A 27,584-nucleotide genomic window follows, 5' to 3' on the forward strand; every position below is an offset into this window, starting at 1 on the left:
CAGCCCAGCACGCCAGCCAGCAGCATCTCGAGATTCCTCTCCTGCCCAGGCATCTGCATCTGATAGGTGCGGGCTGAGGCCAGCCATTGATCAGGGGCGAGAGCACACTGAGAGCTATTTTAAATCAGGCTCCAGAAATAGAAGTAGGGATGCTCAGACATCAAGCGACTCGCAGGGAGGAGAAATCATTCTTTAAAAATATATTCGGAGAATTTAAAAATTGAAAAGAGGAAACCCAGAGAATCTCAAAATGAGAAATTAGGAAACTCAAGGAGGCATCGTTTCTTTATTGTAATTAGATTTATGGAAAATAAAATTAAAGGCATCCCATAAATTACTTAATGGATAATGAGTCCTTGACTGTCTGACTCAGAAATCGGTTTGTTTTGCAAGGACCCTTTGATCAGCTCGCTAGGAGGCCGGTGTCTGGCAGACGGCTAAATGCCACAGCTGACCAAAAAGTGAGCGAGGGAGCCGCGTACTGCACAACTATTTTCCTTGAGGCGGTCTTACATTTTGATCAGTCTCAGCCTCACGATCCGACATGACTGATGTTTTTCCCTTCAGAAATGTACAAACTGGCTACAAAGCGTCAGCAGGGCGAGGACACCTGGGGTCCCCGGCCCGGGCTTGTCTGGCTGCTGAGAGGTGTGGAACGAAGGGAGGTGGCCTGGCTTGGAGGCCGCGCTTTCCAGACTGGCCTGCCGCATTGTTGAACAGCTGCAAGGGAACTTGCGCAGCTCAGTGTTCTATAGTCAGAAGTCACAGCTTTCTGAAAATCCAACACCTAGGAAGGTTTTAAATATATTTTGAAAAATGAAGTCTCATGTAAGTGAAACCCCTAAAAATAGACTGAGATTGTTTTGTAGAGTTGCACAGCGAGTCCTTTGGTGTTTCAGGAAATACTACAGCGTTTCTTTACCCTTGAACTTCAATCTTGCTTTTCCTTTGAAGATGCGTCCAGTGGTGAACCTCCACCCTCGTTATACCCGGGTGCTACACATCAGCCCTTCTGTAAAGAGCTCTAGCAGGAAGGGGCAAAGGACTGAGCTGCTGGTCACCGAGGGCCACCAGCCCTCTGAGGCAGTCCTCCCTCAGGCAAGGGTCCTAGCAACAAAGCCCCACTCACCTGGACCAAAGGCCTGCTTCATCCTGAACCAAACCTACAGGCTACGAGTTCATTTATTCTTGTAATTCTCATAGAATGAAGTCTTGTCGAGAACAGATCTCTCAGATGTTTTCTGTGTAGTTGTGTTTTGTTTTCATCGATCAGAAACAGCCACTGGAAGAAGCCCCCAGCCAGCCCTCCTGCAATTATTTCTGGGGGAATCAGTGACCCCGAGACCCTGTGATCAACTCAGGGCAGACATCTTTGTTCCCCCAGCACATGGGGTGGGGGGGGGCAACAAGAAATGCGTACTACAGCAGTTCCCAAACTTGAGCGTGCCCCAGAGTTACCCCCAGAGCTTATTCAAACACAGCTTGCTGGGCCCCACCCCCGGACTTTCTGATTCAGTACCTCTGGGCGGGGCCTGAGAATCTGCATCCTAACAAGCTCCCAGAGGCTGCTGCCATGCTGGCCCAGGTATTAACACTTTGCAAATCTGCAAATCGCTGGGCTAAGGATGCTGGGGTTCAAAGATCAAATAATTTGTCCTTGGGGGCAGATCCTCCCTGTCACCAGGGCCTTCTTGGCAGCGAGGTAAGCCAGTGGCACCTGCTGGAATTTTCCTCCAGGATAATACTGAAATTCCCTATTCAGAGCCTTATTCCTTTAGGTTAGCCTTCAGTCCACATTAAAACGCAAAAGTTCCTTGGAGGAGGATCAGGAGTTCGTTTGACAAACATTTGTTGAGTGTATTCTTGACACCAGGCACGTAACTGAGCACTGAGGATTTGAAAATAATAGGCAGTCTATTACATACACAGGGCGAAACCTTGAGCTGGGGGCAGGCAGGTGGAGAAGTCAATGTGTAAGTTCTGGAGAATTAGGAGGTAATACTTAACAATCATCACCAGGCACTATCAGAAAGTGGGCTACCCAAAGGTCACCAGAGGGGGTGAAGCAGGTCAGCAGGAACAGCACTTCAGGGTACAGGGCAGTGAGGGCCTGCCAGATCAGTGCTCAGCTGAGCCTTCAAGGGCAAGGGCGTCTCCTCCTCCATGAGGGGCTTAGAAAGCCAGAAGGGGGAGAGAACACGAGGCCGCTGAATGCCTGAGGAGGACAAGGAAAGGAACGCCAAAGAAGGAACAAGGCCAGAGAAAGAACTGGGAACAATTACTTTTGAATTCTGCCTGGGTTCTGCCCCGGAAGGAGCTAACTAGGATGGCATTGATTGCGATGTTGGAAATAAAATTGAAGCACAAGTCAAAAAAAAAAAAAAAAAAAAAAGGTGGAAAAATAGAAGCATAAGCGAAGCATTGGGAGAAACCGGAAAATATTGTAGGCAGGAGCCCCAGCTTCTTAGGGCAACCCAGAAACGTCTTGCATATAAGCAGAGCCAATGGCAGCATATATGGGACCTTTCTGAGAATGAGAAAAGGGTGCCCTCTCCACTCAGACACATTTTCCCAGGGGCCCCTCTGGGTAGATGAACTAGAAAATGCCACAGGTTCCTCCCCGCTCACCCAGAGCACTGGAGGATGGCATCTGTCGCTGCATTTCCAGCAAGCCCTCAAACGTAGTAGGCACCCCAGCAGTGCTCCCCGCATATTTGGACTAGGCATCACACCCAGGGTCAATGCCTGGGCCCTAAAAGTGTTTGATTCACTTCTGGCTTTAGTAGCAACTGAGGGAAGAAAGCAAGCATCAGGCCTTTGTAAGAAGAACACTGTGGGATTTGTACTTGGGGCAACTTCTCTGTGGGTTCCTTCCGGCTGCGAAATAAATCAGTTTGAGAACCGAGGGATGCTCCGGATAAGTGGCCTGAGTACACAGTTCTGTCGGTCCCTTTGATCTCTAAGGCACCGCCCTGCTCTCAGCTTCTGTAGCTGGAGCAGATCCGCACAAGGCATAAGCCTGGCCATCGATGTAGAATGACTGAAGAGAGAGAGGAAGCCTGAAAGTGGATTTATTCAATAAATATTTATAGAGTAGCTCCTCCTTTCATTGCCTTGCATTGGGACAGCACTTTACTGCTTACAAAGTATTGTTTGTTCTCTCTATAATCTGTCCTTCATGGCATCAATCATGTAATGTAGGTAGGAACTATTATCAACATTTTAGAGAAATTGACTTACTCAAGGTCACATGAAGGAACCTTGGCAAAACAAAGGCTTGACGCTGGCTCTTAGGACAAGGTACTTTCCACCATTCCAGAATGTTCTGTGTTGGCTGAAAGAAAACAAAATGCAAAAGCCAGTAAGACATTGCCATCAGTAGAAATATAATGAGAGGTACATGTAGCTCTGAATTTTGGAGGGGCTAAAAAGAAGCAAGTGAGCTTAATTTTAATATAAGCTAAATAATAATATTTAAACCAGTTACTTAAAATATTATCAACTCACCATGTAGTACATGTGAAACAATATTAATGAGATACTTTCACATTCTTTTTTCATACGAAGCGTTTGAAATCGGTATGTATTTTATACTCAAAGCACAACTCAATTAGGAGCTGAACCCATTGGACATTCTTGATCTGTATTTAGATTTCATAGAATTTACAACTGAAAAGTAGATTTATGTACTCAGGTCAGTCCAAGCCCACTTGAAAGGTTTCCAGGAACTAAAGTGAGGATCAACGTTTTAGTTAAATTTACATTAATTAAGAAGAAATACAAATTTCAAATTTAGTTCCTCAGTGGCACTAGCTACATTTCAAGTGGTCAGTAGGCACATGTAGCTAGCGGCTCCTATACAGGAGAATGAAGCCCTAACACAACCCTTCCTCCCAAGAAATCTAGTCTGGCAGATCCAATATGTGCTTTGGTCTGTGTGTTAGCAGAGGTTAGTCTTGTCCCTTGATAACCGTGTCAAAAGTTGGTTTTCTCCATCCTTACCCCTCATCAGCCATCTTCTTTGGTGGCCTTCCTTAACCTAATTCAAGTCTGTGCTCTCTTCCTTGTTCCCACAACTGCCTGCTTATATCCATCTCAGAAGATGGAGGTTGTGATGGGCCAAGGGAGGCAGTGTCTTTGATAACATTAGCTCTGTAACTTTTAGGATAGAAACCAAGAACAAGCAGGAAGGAAGAGGGGATTTGTGAGAGGATAGCAATATACTTATGTATAGTATGATGTGCCTTCTTTTCCTTCTGGAACATCATTGACGTACACAGGACTCTGGCCAGCAGAAAGTGTGGCTCCTCTGCTTTTAAAAGCAAGTTCAGGGGCACCTGGGGTGGCTCAGTTGGTTGAACATCCAACTTCGGCTCAGGTCATGATCTCATGGCTCATGAGTTGGAGCCCCACGTTGGGCTCTGTGCTGACAGCTCAGAGCCTGGAGGCTGCTTTGGATTCTGTTGCTCCCTCTCTATCTGCCCCTCCCCGGCTCGTGCTCTGTCTCTCTCTCCTTCAAAAATAAATAAACATAAAAAAAAAAATAAATAAAAATAAAAATAAAAATAAAAATAAAAATAAAGCAAGTTCATCTCCTTCGAGTCTGACTATCTAAATTCTGGTTGGATTTTCATAGTAACTACAAATGGCAATCTGTTTCTCCCAGGAAAACAATTATTTCTTACCTGAAAATACACGCGAAAGTCTACCCCATTCACTGGACTGGGTTGAGAGCATTGTTTCTATGTGGTTTTTTAGGAATACTTGAGTAATTATTCTTTTGCCATCTGTGCCTAAATACAAGTTTACCCGTTTCTTTTCCTACACGTGAAAAGCCGTGACCAAAGCCATGCTGTCTTTAGGGCTGAGCTTCTCCTGGATCTTTGTCATCCTGTAATCCCATCAGACCCTGGTCCGTAGGACTCAGGGACTCTATAAAATATCGTACAAATATAAACTAGATGTGTCCAACCTATCATTTTAAACCTCATTATTAGTGCCTCGGCTCCACTGAATACACAGGCAGGAATGTTTTCTTGTCCCCTGCTGCCCTCATCCTTTGTTCTCCGTGGGGGTTAGAGATGGGGGTTGAGGCAATGGAGGTGCAGGTTCAGGCTGGTCTGTGAAACCTGACCCAGAGTAAATTTGGTTATTAAACTCATCTTCTTAAACTGCCTAGTTAAGCAAGTTGATGTTAGCTGCTGGGAACACAATGCTGCCAAACAGACAAGCAGTAGCCTGCCTGTCCCCTCAAGTATTTTACAGCTGGAGTCAGGCATGTGTCATGGCCATCAAGGTGGCCAATTTCCTTACATGCACATACAGTTATTACCGATTTACACACTTCTGCTAGCAAGTAAATGAAGTCCTGGGATGAAGCAGCATTGCCTACCATCCCAAGAGACGTCCTGCTAAATAAACCTTCCATGATCGGATAAGCTTGAGAGACACCATTGTTTCTCTTACTCTATTGGAGACTCTTTCAAGACCGAAAAAAGCCCTATTGCAAAGAAGCGTGTTCAGCCTGGTTTACCTGGAGTTAACTAAACTTAATTATCATGGGACCTACTTTCCTCAGGGGACATTTGTGAATCACTCAAAAGTTACTGCTGTCTGAACTTACTCATACATGCTGATTTTAAATGCTCTACGTCCAGTTTCCAGTAAGTTCTTACTTAAAGAAATTTTTAAAAGGACATCAAGGCCATGTGTCTAAGGTAGCTGGCAGCATATACAATATCTGAAAATGATCAGCTTCTAGTATATAGTCCTTTATTCCTCCTGGACCCAACGATGTTAAATTTTTAACATTTTAACTACTTCATAATCCTTGAAAACATTAAAAGAAATGAAATATAATTTTAGAAATATGAATTTTCTAGTTATATTTTTGTTGTAGGTGTATGATTTAACTCCAGCATTCCACAGAATGGAGATTGTGAGTCCATTAAAAACTAAACTGCACTAAAACTAAAACGAACTTGCATTCATTCCTCTGGTCAGTGAGCCAGTCACCAGTTAAATCGGTCAGTAAATATTTTTTCAGGAACTAATAGCCATGAACTAAGGCACTAGGGACACAGAAATGACAAATATAAATAGTCCTTACCATCTGAGTGCTTACTGCAGAAAGGGGAATACTAACATTAAGCAAGTAATAACAGTAGAGAGAAAGTATAAGAGACCTAAAAAATATTGGGAAGCTTCTCCCTATCCATTTCTAAGTTCAGATCTCTGTAAACTAGAAAAAACATAAAGAATAAGGAGCCCACACTGCACCCAAAATGACAGTACCCTTATTACATAGGAAGACACATCCCGAATAATTGTTTATAGCATTTCCAACAATAAGATCAATGGCCTAAATGTGAAATTAATCTGAAGCTACGGTTCTAATACACTGTTTTGGCGATGAAGCACATTAGATGGGATTGTTTCAGAATGCTTAATTATTGTGTCTGCCACACTCATGTGTTTGAGTCATTCCTAACTTCTGGACTGCTGCCTAGATTTCTGCAATACGGCTGCAATTTTGTTCTCTCTCTCTCTCTCTCTCTCTCTCCCTCTTTAATGCATAACTTTCCTCACTAGCCTTAAACCTCAAAGTTCTGAACTGCACTTTTGCAAATTCTATATAAGACCTAAAACAGTTTATCAAAGTGTTGATTCCATTGAGTTTGGGTGTAAGTTGATGTTTTCTTTGTGTTCTGCAGGTTCATGATTTCAAAGTGCCTGTGTGAAGTCACTTTCGCTGGAAACTGCAGCCTGAGCTCTTGTTGTGTTCAAATTGTTCTTCCGTCAAATGCACGTAGCCCTGACCTTACGGTGGATGAAGATACCTCAACTGTCTGACTTTGCCAATTGCTCGATTTCAGGATTTAGAAGGGTGGAAAGAAAGAGAAATCTTGCCAAGATCTGAACATCTAGGTGGCTTATTCTCCAGCACCGTCAATAGCTGCGCGTGTCAGAACTGAATATCCTCCCAAGGAGTGCCATGATATTGAAGTCACTTTATTAAAAACAGTTGTGTCTGCAGATCGGTCGAGAGACTCGGACGTTTACCGCCAGAGATGACACTGAGTGTGCTTCTGTTGCGGCCCACTGTCTTCAAGTGGGGCATATTGATTGATGAGTGACTGCTTGCCGATAAATTCTCTCCTCACTGCTTCCTGGATTGGGCCTCCCTAAGCAATTGATCACTTACCTTCAGACTCACATGTGGGGTTTTTCACAACAGTAGTCTCGGAATCACTGGGACCTGGATCGATTTCATCATTTGACACAAACAAACAGAATCCCAGTAGCTCGAGCATCATGGCTTTGAACGTGGCCCCCGTCAGAGACACAAAATGGCTGACGTTGGAGGTCTGCAGGCAGTTCCAGAGGGGCACGTGCTCGCGCTCCGACGAGGAGTGCAAATTTGCTCACCCCCCCAAGAGCTGCCAGGTGGAGAACGGAAGAGTGATCGCCTGCTTTGACTCCCTGAAGGTAAGGGGATGCGTTTCCTGTGTCGTGTTGATGGCACAGTGGAGTCTCGGATGGAATGCTTTCCCATGTAGCTTCACAGAAGTTCAACAGTCATTTTTAGGTTCTGTTTTCTTGTTTGCGGTGACTGTTGGGAGATCTTCACCCACGTTTTTTCATATCAGGCATACATAAATTTTTTACAGAGCCATGTTTAAATTAAAAATACATGACGGTATATTTTGGGTCTGGCATGACATTCATGTACCCAAGAGTTTTAAATCAAAGTCTGGCTTGTGACAACTGAAGATAAATATTTTATTAACGTTTGATCTTCTGGAGGTTATATAAAGGTGAAGAAATTGAATGTGTCACTTTTATGTGCCAGTTATTCTGATTCGCCTCTCGAAGAATTTTCTACTCTTATGCTTTTCTTTCTTGACCAAGGGCTTCCTAAAATACTTCTTAATAGGTTTTTCATTCTTTCTGACGATTTGCCATGGCTAACAGAAATCATTGAGTACATACTTAGTACTCCTTGAGAACCCACTATGTGTTAGTTCACAGCATCACGGAAGAATTGAATGTGATTCAAGATGGTATCCTTGAGCTCACTGTCTAGGAGGGAAAATACAGCATGTCAGCAAGTAACTATAATGCAAGACAGAAAGGGACATATGCCTTAAGAGAGAAACAGGCTTCTATGTGGGTCCATAGAAGGGAGAGCTGGCTTCCAGCTGACTGTTTCAAGACATGTTCTAGAAGGTTGTTTCAACCTGAGGTGTATACTAAGTCAGGTGGGGTTTGGACTTGCAGAAATTGGGGGAATTATGATGAAATATCTAATTGAAGGAAGTAGGTGTGACTTAGCCCATAATTCTTTGAGGCTTATTTTGCCCTAAAATATGGATTCTGTGAATCCCAGACTGTCTAGGACAGTCCTAAAATCATCATGATATAGTTTTCAATGGAGATAAGAGCTTAATGTTTACATCTTTGCAAAACTTTGTATAAATAAGCTTACCAAAGAGTTAAAAAAAAAAAAAAAAAAAAAGGTGGTCCATGCTCTTGGGAAATCTTAGTGCTGTGAGTTTACAAAATAGTGACCTTAGCCTATTCTTGGATATTGAAGGATTGGGTATGTTTTGAGGGAGAATTTCATCTTAAAGTGAAAAGTTACGTCTTATGATATTTATTAGTCGAAGTCGAAATATAAGACTTTGTATATTTAAGTATATCTTAAAGGGAAAATTTGTCTACACACTAAAAAGCAGAAGGATACATTTGTAGCCCAAGAGAAGTCTTTTAAGGGTTAAAGTTTGAAAAATTAGATATGCCATTTATCCCCATAACTTTCCCTATTTTATTCCTCTTTATCATGAAAAGTTTATTAGATTAGACTTTAAAAATATGAATTGTTTTGTCTACACAGAAATAAACAGATGGATAAATCACAGTTATATAAAGTATAACATTATAAGCATATTTTTATAATAGTATTTATTTTGCTTTTAGTCAAACAAGTAACCTAAGTACGTATTTGCTTCTACGGTCATCACCCATGGAAACATTCACTATAAAAAGCAGTTTAGATTAAAAACTAGATTTTAAGAGCTTCAAGATATGGAAACAGGTCAGAGGTAAGAAATTCATTTCCCAGGTCATCCTACTTCCTTTGTTTTATTGATCCAAGCCTTCACTGGTTGGATATTGACTAGGAAACCAACGTCTTAGGAAGTGTCTTAAAACTTAATTCTTTCAGCTAGTTAAGGAAATATGAGGGAGATATATACAACACATTAAGGCTAAGTACTTCTTGAATATCAAGAGGACAGCAACTTCCAGGTCCTTACAATTTATTACCTCAATGTGGATTCTCCGGGACTACAGTTGTTGGAGGAATTCCAACCCATGGAGAAAGGGTGAAGAACAGTGAAGTTTAACATAAAAGCATGAACCAAGCATGAAGATTTGAGTTTTAAGGACCATTTTCAGAAGTGTCTAGTGGAATCATTTGCAGTGTTGAAGCATGGTTACAGATTGTCTTAAGTTATCAGTTCCCTTTTAGAATTGTACATTTTCAGATTATTTAATTTGAGCGTGGTGTCACTTATTTTTAAAGTTGTCAAACTGTGAAGAATGTGAAAAGAGCCCATAGCATAGGAGTAAGACATACCCGAGTCTATAAATACCTGCTCAACCACTTCCCCGACTTGGGTGGGTCCCTTGTCACTTCTTAGCTTTGTTGTCTCATCAGTGAAATGAGAACATTTGCCAGTGACATTGGCTAACATATGCACACTGCCCGGCACCATGCGGACATATTCACCTTGCAAGGTGGATGTAAGAATGACAAGTTCTTACAATAAGGACGAGTAAATTAAAAAGGCACTCAGGGGCACCTGGGTGGCTCAATTGGTTAAGCGTCACGCTCTCTTGGTTTCGGCTCAGGTCATGATCTCATGGTTTCGTGAGTTCGAACCCCACATCAGGCTCAGTGCTGACAGTGTGGAGGCTGCTTGGGACTCTGTCTCCTTCTCTTTGTGCCCCTCCTCCACTCACATTGTCTCTGTCTCTTTCTCTCTCTCTCAAAAAAAAGGCACTCAACAGTGGTAGCTAAAGAGAAAAATTATGATGACAACAATAATTAAGCTATTCAATTTTAATTTCATTTAATATAATAAATAAGACAGTGTTGCTCCGCGGAACCAGCCTACGACAGACGGAAATGCAAGGGCTTGGCTGTCAGGCCAGGGCTTGAATGAGTTCTGGCTGGTTAGAAGTGAGCTATAGCATTTGAGACAAATTATTTTACCTCCTTGACTTCAGTTTCCTCTTATTCAATATTCATATTATAATTCCAACTTCATAAGGTTACTGCAAAGACTACCTGGCCTAAGATATGCCAGATGCCTAGCAGAGGGCGGGACATAGTAGAGCCAGCTCCTGTTATTTTCCCTTCATAATAAAGTATTACAGCATAGACACTGATTTTGATGACTGGCTTTATAGACAGGATGTGTCCAACTCATAAAGCGTTCAACTCTTAATGTGTCCAAACTCTTAAGAATCTACTGTGTGAGTGATAACAGCTCAGTGATACAAATTAGTCATGACATTAAAGCAAGTCAAGTTTGACGCCGACATTATGTTTGTGGTTAGTATTTCTTACAAGGTATTTTCTCAAGGACTGTGGACTACTTTTGTTCAGAAAAATAGGGAAGAGGAATCTGTGTTGGCATACCAATATAGAGACCAGTCGACTATAAGCCTGACATATTCCTTTTTGTTTTTCAGTTTTTGTTATGGACTATTTGCATCCATGAGGAAACATCCATAAAAACATACTAAACAAATTAGTGGGTGGTTAAAAAGGAGATTTGCTGAGGTCTTTGGAAAGAGAGTTGTACATCTATAAATACTTTTGTAGAAATGTTTCAGAAAATAGAGCACAGTTCTTACAATGACAACTGTACTTTATTCACAACTGTTACCTTGTTGCATTTTAAATGAAACCACTGGGCAGAAAAGGCATTTGTGATTTTTTTTTAACAGTGCAGTTGCTTAAATTTTTCTGGAAGGCCTGGAACATGGTGTTCCACAAGATAGGTTAACTTGACAAAATGCAAATTGCTTCGTGAGCAGCTAACCTCCCCGTATCCTTGACCATGTTGGCCCCATCTCTGTTCCTTTATAATCCATAAAACAGTCTCCCTCACAGTTGAGATGTTTGAGATTTTTCTTTTCAGGTTCTTTTCCCTGTAACCAATAGGAACTAGTCTGGATTGTTTTGCAGACAGAAACATCCGGAAGGGAATAAATGAATTAACTTTTCATGCTTATTGGGACTAAAGGTTTTGGCATTTACCACTTTCGTCAAGTATTTAATGTCTTTGCTTAAACGTTTTAATTCAAACTGAAATTAAAATAGGAAATAATTTTTTAAAAAATCATGTTGCTAATTTTGGCCAAAGAAAAACAAAAAGCACTCCTAGAGTCTTTGGGGAAATTGTTTTGGCTTTACATAATAAAAATTAGTTCAAAGACCCTGTGATTCTTTGAGCACCTGAGTGAGATGATGTCACTCTTCCATTGGAAGCCTCCCAGTGGCTTCCCAGCTCGCCTGGGTACATGGGTAAAGACCGATCCTTACAAAACTGTTTGGGCCCTGGAGATCTGACTCTCACCCCAACCCCCTGACTTCTGTCCTACCACTGTCCCCCCATCCAGTCCCCTGTAGCCACCCCGCCTCTAACCTGGCCCCTGGCTGTGCCAAGTAGGCTTCCTCCTTAGAGTGTTTACACTTGCTCTTTGCTCTGCCTGGAATATTCCTGCCTCAATTGTACGAACAGCTTATCCCTCATTCCCTTCTGGATTCTGATCCAAACTGCCAACAGTGAAGCCTTTCTGCCAACCTTATTTCAAATAGTAATTTCCCCGTGGCTGTGATTCCATTTGCTCACCATCTTGCTTTCTTCTTTTCCCTAACACCGCCTTCTGGTAAACTGAACACATACTTGGTTTGGGTTCATTATCTGTCCCCCTCCCTTCTGCTAGAATGGAAGGTCCATGTAGATGGGGATGGTATCTTTTCTGATCACTGTCGTGTCCTCAGAGCCTAGAACAGTGTCTCCTACGTATTAGATGCTCAATAAGTATTTGTTGCATGGTAGAGCATGTTCCTTAGGAAAGGATTCAAGCCTCTCAGGTAGGGCTGCTGCATACGGCTTGTGTGGGTGCATTTCTCAATATGGTCTGTGTGACCGGCACCCCCTGGAGTTGTGCAGTGCACAACCTGTACGGCAATGTGCTATGGCCCTGTTCTCAATAGTCCAATAGATTCCAGAATCAGGGGGCTCTGTGCAGGAATTAGAGGCCCCAGTATAATACAGCATGGAAGTGTAATACAACATGAGAAAATTGACAAGAAAACTGACAAGTAATTGACAAGTAAATTACTTCAGTTTCTCTGAAGTGTTGCAGAAACTACTTACTATTACTCTCCCATTCTTTCTAAGTTTGAAAATGTATAAAAATAGATCCTACTCACTTATTTGTGGGATGCTGGCTATAAGTTGGCTGATGACAAATAAAATTTTAGTCTTCATGTGTATGGGTGAAAATTTTAAAATCGAATATGGTAGTAGATATGTGATTGTTTGGGACAGTTCTTCAAAACATACTAAAAAATGTATGTCATTGGCCTTGGCCTTAACTTCATGTTCTTGAATTGCTTTCAAATAGAAGCTAATTCTTTGCAGAAATTGCTTGAGGATTTTTTAAGTTATGTGCTCAATTCTGGCCTGATTTGAAGGTATAATCTCAGACAATTATTTTGTTATCTATAGAAATCTCTGTAGTCACATAGAGGCTACTTTCCGCCAGGTATTTTTCATGAATTATCAGTTCCTTCCAACGACTCTGTAAGGTAAATATTCAGTCAACCATTACAGTTGTGGGATACAGGTTGGAAACAGCAAATAACTTACAAATGGTGGGGAAGAGACATGATCCAAGGTAAGTGTCACTCCAAAGCCGCCCCATCACTTCCCTCCTCCTAATTCCTCTTATAGAATAACTCATCGGTCTAATGAATTCTAAAACTCCTAATATCTTAACAATATCCATGTTTCACAAATGTAGCATATGGAAGTGTCAAAAACATTCTAAAATAGAAGCCCCCAGGAATAAACTGATGTAGGTACTAAAAAGTTACATATTTGAAAAGGAGAGACAGTGAGGTACATGTATTTCTTTTTGTCTGTATTTGTCTAGAGATATTATACATCACTTACTAGGTCTCAGTAGCAAAAGTAGTTTTGGTCCAAGGTGTTGGTGTGTGTGTGTGTGCCCGTGCGATTCTGACACATAGGATTTCAGATATCACGATAAAGTGAAGGACATGTTCTACTTTAACGGTGCCCGGACCACCAATTCTACTCCTTGTGTAAGAGATCCATGTATCCATCATCTGACTGCTGCCCTCCGGGGCAAATCAACCACTTGCCCCTTCGTGATACTATGAAGACCTCCATGTAACAGTTCACTCCTCTAAGTATGTGTCCCCGTACAAGCCCGTAAGCTTCCCAAGGACAGGATGGTGTCTTAGTCATCTCTGTGCCCAAGCACCTAGCGTGGCACTGATGCGTGGAGGAGGTGCAACAATAACCATTCCAAGAGTGCATAAATTAACGAAGGAATCCCCACGACTTTTCAAAACGAACTTATTGATGATTGCCAGTGAACCTCAGACACCAAACTGCTCTGCGTGGCTGTTCACCATTTTCTTTAATTTCTCCATTTTGTTCTGCAAGCCTGGCCAGCCCCTCCTTGGGCTTCTTTCCTCCTCTTCCCCCCACTCCTACTTCTTCTACCGCTGCAACCTTCCTATCTCGCCTCTAATGCCACCTCTCCTCTCCTTGCTCCTCACTGTGGATACTTGCCAAGACTCAGCATTGGTCTTTCCTAGATCAGGTCGGTGATGAGTTCTGAAAGGGTGTCTGGGCTCAGCATTCAATTCCCACCTCTGTGTCGATCAATCCAGGTTCTGGGTGCGTGCCCTTTCCTGGCCAAGTCCGTGGCCAAAATGCCCACCAAACACCCTGTAGGCAGGCTCCATACTCACCTGTAGTTGAACATTCCTAGATCCAAACTCTTCATCCACCCCCAGTCATCATCCCACTCCATGTGCCTTGTTCCCCAGGCACAAAACCTTAGCTTGACACTGACCACCATGCCGAGGATCCTTAGTCTTTCTTTTTCTTTCTTGTTCTGGTTGTAGGGAAATATATAAACTTTAAGAATCAATAAATTATTAAACTGTGAAATGTTTACCCAGATACAGACTATTACAACAAATCTTAAGATCTCAAGGGTTTCATGTTGGCCTCTAAAAACTATCTATGGACTGCAATTTAAGAAAGTCTCATCTACAGAGAAGTCTGACACATTAAAGTGGGCACAAGATGACCAGAGGGTCATTAAAGATACTTTCTGGCTGTTTCTCAAATTTGCCTAGGGTCAAAATTAGCACCAGATTCTTCCTGATACTCAAGATATTTCTATGCGAAGAAAGAATATACTTGTAGCTTCCAGAACAAGAGGAGGGCCAAGAGGAGGACAGTGTAGGTGGAATCAGTTTCGGTGCCTTTAGCGAGCAAAGGAATGAGGATTCTCAAGGTGGCATCTCCCTAAACGTCCTATCAGGGATAGCACATCTATGGCATTTATGGGTGATGCCATCTTCCTAGGGATACGGCTTCTACCCTCAAGACACCTGCATTCTAACCCAGTCTAAAATGAAGAGGTAGACAAAATAATCTCTACGTTAGTTTCCTGTGGCGGTCATAACAAACTACCAAAGACTGGGCAGCTTAAAACAACAGAAATGTATTGTCCCCCAGTTCGGGGCGGCTCCAAGTCCAGACAAGCGTTGTTACAACCGTGCTCCCTCTGAAGCTTCCGTGGGAGAACGCTTCCCTGCCTCTTCTCTTTTCTGGTGACTCAGTGTCTTCTCTGGATCCAGCTTCTGAAGTCTGTCTTCCTGCGTGTGTTTCTTCGCATGGTCTTCCCTTTGAGTCTGCGTCTAAATTTCCCCATCTCACAAGGACGCCAGTTACATTAGGTTAGGGGCCCACCTTTTCTGGTATGACCTCATCTTAAATAGTGATATCTGCAACGACCCTACTTCCAAATCAAGTCACAGTCTGGAGGACAGAGGTTAATTCTTTAATTCATCTTTTGGGTGGAGGGGGACACCGTTCAACCGTAAGAATCGTATCCAAACCTAGAAAATGTCTGAAACCAAACACTGTAGTCTAACTCCTGAGCCCAGACTACTTTCAAAGTCTACCTGTGAACACTGCTCAGAACAGCCGCTAGCCATCATTGGAGTTGGCAAGAGAGATGAGGCTAGAAAAGGCTAGAGAGATGAGGCTAGACGAAAGAAAGATGATAAGCTGACATTCTGTGATTACAATAATCTGTGTTTGAAACATGTAAAAATAGATTAAAATGATTCGCAGAGAAAACTGGCAAAACTTATTTTCTCCAAAAATCAAACGGAGCAAAATATCACTTTTAACCTTAATTACATTCTTGAATAATTACATTTGTTTATTATTCACTTAGCCTTGGGCAGGGATGCTAACTTTTGCTAGTCTGTGTAGCAGTTTCTTATGAAACCATTTCTCACCAAAGCTTAAGGAGAAAGAAACATTTATCATGATTTGTTTAAGATTCTAGTTTTTTTCTGAAAATGGAAATAGCATCTTGTCAGCACCCTCCTTCCTTCGTTCAAACTTTTGCTTTTATTTTAGAATGTGGTTTTGTTTTATGTATGTATGTATGTATGTATGTATGTATTTAGAGAGGGAGCACAAGGAGGGGGCAGAGGAAGAGGGAGAGAGAGAATCTGAAGCAGTCTCCCCGCTGTCAGCGCAGAGCCCAACACAGGGCTCGAACTCACGAACCACAAGATCATGACCTGAGCCGAAATCAAGAGTCTGATGCTTAACTGACTGAGCCATCCAGGCGCCCCAGAATGTTTTTAATACAATGCAAACTAGGAAGCAAAAATTTAAAAAGCCCTGGCCTGGGAGTCTATATCTGCGCCCTGGCTTTCCTGCACATAATCTTATTTCATTTCACCTCTCTGAGCGGGCTCCAGGTGCCTCATTGGTAAATACTCATTCATTTAGTCCTCTCATTCGTTCATTCATTCATTCCCTCTTTCACTGAACAAGAGGTCCAAACCAAAATCCGCAGGACTCAGCAAGAAATGGGAGTGAGGCACTCAGCACTGGCTGTGGGGGAAATGCAAGGAGGACTACAGACTGCAGGAAAGTAACTGAAAAGCATGTGACCCCCTGACCGTGGCGGCCACCACTCAGCCGCAAACAGCTGTTGCCTGCCTTCTGAGACTCCTGGGGATTTTTTAAAAAAGAACCAGAGGTACATATTTTGGTGTGAAGTTTCCCAATCCCTAAACCTTGGCAACCAACGAAAATATTTTTTAGACCCCGAAGGTCAAGCAAAACACATCTACAGGCTGGATTCCATCTGTAGACTGCCACATTCAACCTCTGCTCAAAACAAATGAACAATAATTGATCATGGGACAGGTGCTGGTGAACACTGGGAGTGGAACAGCAGACACCCCTTCTTCCATCAGCGGAGATCACAGAGGGCAGAGCAAAATTATAAACTGCTCTGAAGGACCTAAGCTTGAAAGACCCTACGTGTGTAGTGTGGCTGATTCACTCTCTGGTTTCGCCTTACCTCACTGGCCACTCCTGCTCTGTCTGCCTTCCTGAATCCTCCTCCTTCTGAACACTGGCATCATTCCAGACTTTGAACGTCTCTACGTTTCCTCGCACCTACAGTGACCCCCCTTACCCTTATAACTCACCAAGCATGATCTTGCCTCAGAACCTTTGTACTTTCTGGCCCATATTCCAGAGAGCTGGACTCCCTAGATGACCTCATCCAACCCAGTGGCTGTAGACATCTTTTCGTATGCTGAACGTTTCGGAATTTCTGTCTCTGGCCCCGATTTCTCCCCTAAGCCCTAGATTCATGTATTCAATTGCCCACCTGACATTTTTACCTGGACATTTAAGTGACGTCTCACATTTAATAGGACCGCTAAGTTTTTGGTTTCCCCTACAACCTCCTGTTCCCATTGTCCCTATTCTCAGCAGATGGTGCTGTTTATTTGCTTGATCAAGTAAAACATCTTAAAACCCAGCTTCAGTCTTCTCTTACCATCACCACCATATCCAGTCCATCAGGAAGCCCGGCTTTCTCCACCTTCTGAAGACATCCTAAATCCAAGCACTTTCTGGTACTTCTGTCATGACCACCCTGGCCCAAGCCACCATGTGTCTCCTATGGACTATTGTAACAGCCTACGGTAGCTCATACTTTTGCGACTCCCTCCATGAACAGCGTGACCTGGAAGTCAGGTCACGTCATCCTCTAGCTCAGAACCTTCCAGTAGCTGTCCGTGTCACTTATGCAATCACAGCCCTTAAGGCCCCCTGTGCTCTGGCTCCCTGCTGCACTTCTGGCCCCATAAGTCGACCACGCTCCCCCTCACGACTGTGTTCCTATCACAGTGGCCTCTTTGTTCCTCAGGGCCTCTGCACCAACTGTTCCCTCTACGTGGAATGCTCTTCCCCCACGTAGCTGCAAGCCTCAGTTCTCCACTTTCATCCGGACTTTACTTACATGGCCCACATCTACCCACAAAAGCAACCTCAGAAATTATCCTTAAGGGATGTGATCTATCTCTGTGTCTCCTCTGCGTCTGTCTCTACCACGAGACGGTGAGGCTGTAAGGCAGGGATCTCGTTGCTCTGTCCCTGCACCCAGCACGTGCAGGGTGCTCAATCAGATTTGCAAATGCATAAATGTATCCTTAATTCTTACACTTTTAAATGCCACTGTTCCAACAAAATTCAAATCACTTTTCTGGCTACCCACTGCTTAATTTTTTTCTGTCAACCCACAGACAGATAAAACCTCAAAGTTAAAGGTTCTGTACAAATAAGCTCTTTGCTTTACAACCCAAAAGGTGTTTCTGGGTCATGCTCATGTTTCTGGAATGACAGATCACATGGAGATTTGCCCACAAGTGTCAGCGAAGAGCTGTTAAAATTCATGGAGTGGCTTGTTGGACCACCGTGGGCAACTCAGCAGATCCCGAAAGCCTGGCTATAGACTTAACGCTGGCATTGGACGACATTTTCACTAGTCTATGAAATAAGGACACTGAAATACTTTCTTTCTCAGTTTTGTTTCATTTTTATGGTGGTAAGGACACATAACACGAGCTATGACCTCACCCGTGTAACAAATTTTTAAAGGCACGACACCGTATTGTTATCTACAGGCATAGTGGTCTATTGTAATACTCTAGGATGTATCCGTCTTAAACAACTGAAACTGTACAAAATGTTTTTTTTTAAATAAAGCTGAATTCTTTCAATTCAAAGTTTCTTTTTTATTCAGAGATTATACCTTCTTTTTAAATTTTTTTTTAAATGTTTATTTGTTTTTGAAAGAGAGAGAGAGAGAGAGAGAGCACAAGCAGGGAAGGGGTAGGGAGACAGGGAGACACAGAATCCAAAGCAAGCTCCAAGCTCTGAGCTGTCAGCACAGGGTCTAACACGGGGCTAGAACCCACGAGCGGCGAGATGATGAACTGAGCTGCAGTCGGACACTTAACTGACTGCACAGGTGTCTCTGTACCTTCTTTTTTTTTTTTTTTTAATTGATTATCATAATGTTCCTTTTGTCTCCAAAAGAGGTTTTCTTAGCAGATGAGTTTTGTTCTTTTTCCCTTAATGGCCTTACTCAGCAAAAGAAAAAGTGAGCAATTCTGTGTCAGTTTCCCATTCTTCTTGGAAATATGAACTCCATAAACTTGAAAGGTAGGGACATGCCGGCTCATACTATCTGGCCTGAAATCCCCATTTCACTCGTTTGGACCCTGCACACAGAGAAGGCTTTGTCATCACAAAGTCACTGATAAGTCCACACGTTCCCTGAAAGAAGCCTAGAAGTTCTGCAAGCCTTTTTCTCTTAGCAAACGAGGACAGCTTGATCCATCAAATGAGTGGATTTTCACTGGCGGGGGTTGGGGGTGGGAAATGAGCCCGAGCGGAGACAGAGACATAGAACAGACCTAGAACATACCCGTTTCAGTGTATGAGAGCGGGTCCCCCAGAAGCCCAGGGTAGCAGGCATCCAATACTAAGGTCTAAACTACAGCAGGGGGCTCTCCTCTGGGGCTACGGAGACCAGGCCTCTTGTGGCAGAGCGCTTTACCAGTGACAGGCTGCACCTGTTTCACAATTTCCTCGTGAATTGACCTGCTAATGCTAAGTAGCATATTCTTTCCACTTGGTTTGGTTCAATTTCCTCTGGCTCAAAGATTATAGCCTAGTTTCTATTACCCTTTCTCAGCACTGTCAAGACCAAGAAGAATAAAACTGATAAGAGGACGAATCCGCCCCCAGAGCACCACTTTTGGGATTCAGGAAGTGAGTGGATGTTGACATATTTATTTGTGATCAGCCGTACCTGGCTGTCCTGCCTGACCAACCAGCATTAGGGGGATATGTCTGATGAGACCATTTTCTTAGGACTGAGTTCGTGTGTCCACAATGAATGGCAGGCCCCTTGGAAAATGAGATGATGCCAGGAGAAGGAGGAAGGGAAAATGACTCAGAGGTTTTTACCCAGTTCAAGCAAAACGAAATGATTGGCTTCAATTTTAGGCATGTTTACATTTCACTCAGTCTGCTGTCATCTAAGTGACACTTTGTATTTTTAAAAAAATTAATCACTTGTAGTTTTCAACTGAATAAGTGCCATGGACACCAAAGTACATTAATGAGCCATCTTAATATGAAAATTTGTTTCTCGAAAAGGAGAATACAGTACATACAGGTTTTTTAAAAATAAGCATCTGGTTGGGGTGCCTGGGTAGCTCAGTGAGTTAAGCATCCTATTCTTGATTTCAGGCTCATGTCATGATTTCACGGTTTGTGAGATCGAGCCCCTTGTCAGGCTCTGTCCTGACAACGCAGAGCCTGCTTGGGATTCTCTCTCCCTCTCCTCTCTCTCTCTCTCAAAATAAATAAAAAACATTAAAAAAAAAAACTTAAAATTACACATCTGGTCCACATCTCAAATCTCATTCAGAAGAACATTTCAAGTGCTCCCAGCCCTTAGTAAAATCATGAATAATGACACCAAAGATATTATTTCCACACCTGCCATGAAACGAAGCCCTGACCCAGATGCTCAGGATGTAAAATTAATCATCAGCAACCTCATTTGCGAAATTTAATTCATATCGCTTCCCTTCTGCTCCCGTCGGGCACTTGGTTGTTAACAGGAACTGTGATCGCGGGAAAATATTGGGATAGCAGAATTCTTAATGAAGAATTCTAGTAGCTCCAGATGTTCTGAGTGGTATATAAAGCCGCAGAGGAAGAAGTTTCATTTCCTAGAGAATTTCAATGTCTTTGCTCATTTACTTCTTCTACAGTCATTGGGCCACCACCAAGTGCTGAGCACTATGTTTGATGCCTAAAAAGACAGACACCTTGTTCCCATGGAACTCGCAGTCGAGTGAAGGAAACAAGAGAAAAGTAAACAAACTAATCAAATAATCACAACTTATCAAGACCGCTCTTCATTCAGGAAATACCGAGCGCCCACAGAATGACAGGCACCGGGCTAGGCACCGGGCTAGGCACGGGCAATACAGCCTGTTCTAAAAGCAGCCCGGTTTCTCGACCTCATGGGGCTTTTGTTCTAATGAGAGTAGACAGGAATCAAATGGCTAGAAACAGCACCCCCCCATCCTAAAAAAATTAGTTATTTTCAAGTTGTGAGAAATGCTAAATAGGAAATAAACTTGGATAGAAGCCAATGTGATCGAGGAAGAATTTAAATAGAAAACGTGACCTGGGATGCTGTCTTCAAGGAATTACTTTCTGAGCAGAGATCTGAAGGACACGGAGGAGGAGGCAGCCAGATGGAGAGAAGACCTTCCCTAGGCGTGGGGAAAGGGAGCTCCAAAGCCTTGGGATAAAAGTACTTCCCTCTTTCTAGAAACGAGGCAGGGCAACTACAGCACAATCCATTGGTCAGGGGAACAGAAGCCTGAGACCATGAGTAAGAGAGAAACCATGTAAGAGTCTGAGTTTTATGCTCAATACTAAGATTTCCACAAGAGGTTGACGCATTCCCATTTGCCTCAGGAGAAGGCCACTCTGCCTGGAGAAGGAATTGCAGAAGGAGGCCAGGCCATGACATCATTGGAGAGTCTTCCCATCGTCCAGACTGAAGCAATTTTGAAATCTTATGTGTCTTTGATATTTTTTAAAAAGCCTACGTAACTGTCTAAGGGACCCCTTTATGCTTATTTTGGAACTTTTATCAGTGGCCCACGGTATCCTTGCTGTAGGCTTTGTCAGATGATGGAATTGCACCAGAAGAGAGATAATTCATTTACCTCTGGTGTTTCAGATGGGCAAGGAATGCAGGAAATTCTAGATCTCCTGGCCATATTTATATAACATAGTCTTGTGAATTACTGCCTGATGTCTCCAAAGATCAGGTTTGATGGGGAGAGACCAATACCCTGCATGAACCCTATCACTTAATAGCAGGCCACAAGTGCAATTCAGAAGAAACTTCTTTCAGGGGCGCCTGGGTGGCTCAGTTGGCTGAGGGTCCCACTTTGGCTCAGGTCATGATCTCACATTTCATGAGTTTGAGCCCCAAGTCGGGCTCTGTGCTCACAGCTTGGAGCCTGGAGTCTGTTTCAGATTCTGTGTCTCCCTCTCTCTCTGCCCCTTTCCCTCTCATGCTATCTTTCTCTCTCTCTCTCAAAAATAAATAAACATTAAAACAAAATTAAAAAAAAAAAAAGAAACTTCTTTCACAAGAAAGACTTCTTTAATCTCTGTAATCTTAAACTTTTCTAGCTGGCCTCCTGCATCTTGCTCCCTTTTGTCTTTTAACTTCTTTTTCCACAGACTCCAAAACCCCTCGCCATCCATCAATGGCTGTTCAATATTGTGCCATATTCCTTGAGAGACATGGACGTGTCAGATGGAGTTCGTGCTCTGACGGGGTTTCTCAAATAGCCGAGGAGACAAAGAGCCATGCAAAATTAACAACTAAATACTAAATTGTTTGGTACTAATTATTGGGAAAAAACCTTTTGAGAAAAGAGAAGGATGGACTGCAAAAGGGAGCCAGAGCATGTCATGGAAAAGAGCCTCACAAGCTATGTAGACGTCAGCTGAAAGAAATGGCTGACCTTCACGTTGGATAGCCTATAACTGTGGCTTCTATCCGTTTTTCCCTTGGGGACTTCTGGAGGCACCTATTCAGTAAGACTGAGTACATGGATCCCAGGAATCTGTATTTTTAGAAGCTGTCCAGTGATTCATATGCCCATTTTCGAAAGTATTGCTCCAAATAATCTCATCACGCACTGAAACTGCTTGTTCTCAACACCGCATAAACCTAGTAAGCATCCCTGAAAGTCTTACTTAAAGTTTCCACTTGTCTCCCCAGGTTCCAAGACGGCACAAACGTATGGTGTCTCACAGGTAGCATTTTCCAAGTCAGGATAAAAAAGGTCAGCCCCCTGTTCCAAAGCCTTTGACTTCTTATTCCTGTGCCCACTTTAGTTGAAATATCCAACAACACAACAGACTACAAGTCATTACCCGTAACCGTGCACCGTAAAACAACAGCCGCCAATCCCAGTCGTTGCCATTGGTGCCACCGGGAGGGGAGAGCAACCAGGATGGGAAGCAATGGGAATGAATCAGCAAATGATCTGGGTATGTTTACTCTGAAGAAAGACAGATTCAGAGAAAACATGGTAGCTATTGCCAAATACTCAGAGTTGGAATGGTGAAGAAGAGGTAAAGTTGCTCTGTGGAAAGGATGAAGACAGGTATTTGTTCAATATGAGTAAAAAAATATCTGAACATGCCCGGAGGGATAAGAGTTTCCATCTAGGGAACTGCTCAAATAATGCAAGCTTGGGATTTGTATTGTGTCCTTTAAAATGTTCTACGCCGGGGATATTAAGAGGCAGTCTCATGCAGAACTAATTACTAAAACGGCCAATCCTAGCTTAGCAAGAGAAATTTTCCCTAGTGTCAGTGGTGGAATATTTAGTTGCCTAGCAACCCGTAAATATCTATGATGCAATGGAAAATCCTTAGTTTGCGTCTGGGTTGATTGTATGGTTCCTAATACCACACTTGGTTCATTTCATTGATGATAAGTATTCCTGTTATAGTCTGTTACATATCAAAATGGTGCTGAGCTGCAGCTTTACACAGTTTCGATCTTTGCCGAACACTAGCCAGCTGCCTCGCCGAGCCCAAAGGCACACACTAGTAATAGATGTTTGGTCCATACAGGAGGCGACAGGATAAGACAGTGAGAGCACAGTACTTTTGGAGATATGTACAACGGTTCAAATGAAATCTGGTGGAACCCTAAGTGTCACGGTACAGGTTTAATCATGAACTCTCCAACCTCGGACTTGTGTGCATTTCTAATAAATGACTAATAGCATTTATGGTATAGAGCAAAGTTTAAGGTGTAGAACAAAATGTGTAAGATACTGCAATCATAACTTTCTAATCACAGTCTCCTAGAAAACTGACAAAAACATGTGGATGGGTTAAAAGTTTGGTCTCATTTATAAAGGACTGCTTTACATTATAAGAACCAAAGAACAGCTGTTTGTCAAGCTTCCACATTAAACCTCTGCCAGGATATCTTCTTAGGCAGGTTTTCTTAGTGATAATGACTGGGTACATAAAATAAATCACGGAACCCCATCAGATTCTATCCATACTAAATACCGGAGACATTCGCTTCCCCTTGTCAAAAGATCATAAATAACAGAAGTAAAACCGGCCAATCGCTGAAGGAATAATCAGTATAAGTTTACTGTGCGCACAACCAAGAAGACAGTTTGCAAACTGGGAGCACTCAGTCCAAAACAGGGAATGAGGCTCCAGGGCGCATTGTTGTAAAGCAGCTTATATAGTGAGAAAGTTTATTCTTCACAGTGACTGGACACAATACTAGAATTTTCTCAAATGATAGGGAACTGGTCAGTGGTGACCTCATATCAACCTCGGGAAATAGTTCCCAGTTTTGCTTACGATGTTCAGAGTCATAAGCCAGAAGTGATCCAGGTCAAGTTAACCTTGCAAAATAAGATAAATTAAGCTTTGTTTGTATGGCTAAACTGGTTGTGTATGCTCAGGAAATTTTCAAGGCTGGCCTCTGATTTTTTTATTTTAACACCCTCTTTTGTTTGACCTCTTAAACCCAAATCATAATGTTAAAAAGTGATTGATTTTGATTCATTTCTCTTCCCCCCCCCCCCCACAAAAGGCTTAGAATTGCTTCAGGTAACTTTTTATTAGCCAGTCTAGGACATTTGTACAACAATATAATTAATAGCATTTTTAATGAAAATGATGGTATATTAATTGGTAATTTTTGGATGAGTGTTCTTCCTAATTACTTATTAACCTTTAAATCAGATATACACAAGGGACTAGAGCAAGATTCATGTCTTTGAGTATCTGAAAGCTTTTTCAAGGTGGTTTTTTTTTTTTTTTTTATAAAAAGAATCCAGAGGAACTGTTTTTTCCCCCAGAGGAAACTCAAAATTATATCAGGAACTAAGTATGGTATGATGCTTCACACATTAATATGCTATAGAAGTTTTCATGTATCTATTCTTGTCACCTTAGTGAACATAGAAGTATGGTTTAATAAGATAGCAAAGAGGATGCTGTCCATTTTTCTTTAGCACTTAAATTTGCAGGTAGTTGCAAACAGTACTGAAAAGAGGAAAAAAGGCTATTATTAGGTGAGAAGGTCTATTTATCTCACTATACATACAAGAAAATGAAGAAGGCACGACCTGCAGAAGATCTCTAGATCTTTGGCCCCAAGTATCCAGTCTGACTCCATGTAACTCAAAAAGGCTTTAAACATAAAGCATGGTGTGAACCTTCGTCACTGCCATTTAAACAGCAGGGCCATTTAAGTGGCTGAACACAGACTGGATGCAAACACAAATAAGTGGATTTCAGAAGGCAAGAGTCCAATTTCACCTTCTCTGATGGGAAGTCTTCCCACCCTGGAAGTCTTCTCTGTAGCCCTTTTTCTGAGTTTCTCTCGGCGTTTTCTGTCTATGCAGAACTGTGGGATAAGAGTCACTATTTGAAGGCCTATGTTACTTTTTACTCGTTGTGAGGATTCATTTGGTACCTGGGCCTTCCCTCTAAGCCTTTGACCTGTGAACTTTTCTTGTTTTTAATTGGTTTTTTTTTTTTTCATGTTTATTTTTGAGAGAGAGAGACAGAGCATGAGCGGGGGAGGGGAAAAGAGCAAGGGAGACAGAATCCGAAGCAGGCTCCAGGCTCTGAGCTGTCACCACAGAGCCCGATGCGGAGCTTGAACTCACAAACCGCGAGACCATGACCTGAACTGAAGTCGGATTCTTAACTGACCGAGCCACCCAGGTGCCCCGACCTGTTAACTTTTCTATTTTCTCTCTCTGTCTTTGCCTAATTCATTCATCAGAAAATTTACCGAAGCCTGATATATCCCAGGTTCTGTCTTTGGTACAGAGAATACAGCAGTGAAGACATCATTGTGACTTCAAGTCAGTGATAGTTTAATGGTTGGGGATTGGGGTGAGGTGGGGTCAGAAATGAGTATCGGGCATCTAGAATGCGGTATAATAAGTACTAGGAAGGGTATCTGTGTGCCCTAGAGCATGGGAAGTTCCGGGGTATGTACTCTGGAAGCATACTAGGGGCTAGCCAATTCAGACTGGGGCTTAAGGAGGTGAGGGAAACTTCTCATCGGACTTAAGTAGGAAAATGGAGGTGGCGTTAGTGGGTAAGAGGGTAGAACACGCCGTCTCTGTCTTCCTTCTCTGACTCCATGAGGCCACCTGTGTTCTTAGTCACCCCATCTCTGTCCTTTTGCCTGGTTTCACATGACTCCCATCTTCCGTGTCTCCCTACTGGACCATTATTTGCTTTAGAGCAGCCCCTGTGAGGGCCATCCGTCAAACTATTACAGGACAATGACGAATAAGCTCTGTGTAAAGGCCTTGCTGCAGGTGGAAGGAGGCTGCAGGTTGAGAAAGGAGTCTGACTCTTCCTTCTCCCAGTGATTCCAAGAGGTCTGTACACAAGTACACGTGAAATCCTAACTGTGGCTCCGCTTGCCTCTCCAAAGAAGAAATAACTGCCTAAAACAAGAATTAAAGACAAAAGGCTAACCTATAGAGAGAGCAGCAATAAATACATGCACACATTCAAGAAGTTTTTTAAAATGGATAAACAAAATGTTTCTTGAAAGGAGAAGAGAGAAATGAAAGAAAATAATCATCACCATCATGGCTGCCATTTAGTAAGCATATCTACACATTGTCAACTGTACCAGCCATTGTTCAGGTATTGCATATAATTCTGAAAACAATCCTGGAAGGCAGGATTCTTTTGTATTTATTTTTTTTTATTTTTTTAACGTTTATTTTATTTTTGGGACAGAGAGACAGAGAATGAACAGGGGAGGGGCAGAGAGAGAGGGAGACACAGAATCAGAAGGAGGCTCCAGGCTCTGAGCCATCAGCCCACAGCCCAACGCGGGGCTCAAACCCACGGACCTCGAGATCATGAACTGAGCCGAAGTTGGTCGCCCAACTGACTGAGCCACCCAGGCGCCCCACAGGATTCTTAAAACAAGTCCTCGAACGGTCTTGGGCACAAACTAGGAGCTCAGTAACTATTTCCTGAATGAATGAAGATATAAATGCTTTTGTGTTCTTGGTGGCTGTCTCTCACCTCCTTCACCCCCTAGAAAATAAAATTCCTTGAGGGCAAGCACTTCATTTTGCTTTCTTCCATATGCCAAGCACGTAGAATGAGGCTGGCACGTGGCAGGCACTCAATGCTGTGCCGCCCCTAAAAGACAAGGAAACAGAGACTCAGCACAATTCAGTATTTTATGCAAAATCACACATAAACCTAGACCATGTAGGACTTGATCCCAGGTCAACCCGTGTTCTTCCTCCCTTTACATCACACCAGTCAAGCCTTTCCTTCTGTACATTCTCTCATTATCTCAGGCCTGCTCAAGTTTCAGAGATACTTGGCTCTCTATAATTCACTAGGATAGTTTTGTTGAAAAGACTTAGCACAATAGCATATATTGGTGAATATTTAGCACATACCTATTAGTAATGGCAATTATCAACTTTCCCAAAAAATAATATGGGGGGTGAGGGGAACAGGAATGGGAAAGGGTTTTTTTTAAATTTTTTTTGATTTTTTAATGTTTATTTACTTTTGAGAGAGAGAGACAGAGTATGAGTGGGGGAGGGGTAGAGAGAGAGGGAGACACAGGATCCAAGTAGGCTCCAGCCTCGGAGCTGTCAGCACAGAACCGGACAGGGAGCCTCGAACTCATGGACCACAAGATCATGACCTGAGCTGAAGTTGGACACCTAACCGACTGAGCCACCCAAG

The 27,584-nt window shown here is 42.7% G+C and overlaps 1 protein-coding gene across 5 annotated transcripts in view; it reads left to right on the top strand.

The window, feature by feature from the left end:
• MBNL2 (muscleblind like splicing regulator 2) overlaps positions 1-27,584 on the top strand; it is a 159,447-nt gene that overhangs the window by 42,941 nt on the left and 88,922 nt on the right. For all 5 annotated transcript variants that reach the window (XM_030312927.2, XM_030312918.2, XM_036064254.1 and 2 more), the window contains exon 2: positions 6,714-7,488. In XM_030312927.2, the coding sequence (XP_030168787.1) occupies positions 7,315-7,488 (174 nt within the window). In that variant the 5' untranslated portion in view covers positions 6,714-7,314. The remainder of the gene's footprint in view (positions 1-6,713; positions 7,489-27,584) is intronic.

The sequence above is a fragment of the Lynx canadensis genome, chromosome A1 (genome assembly GCF_007474595.2).
Source record: "Lynx canadensis isolate LIC74 chromosome A1, mLynCan4.pri.v2, whole genome shotgun sequence".
Classification (NCBI taxonomy): domain Eukaryota; kingdom Metazoa; phylum Chordata; class Mammalia; order Carnivora; family Felidae; genus Lynx; species Lynx canadensis.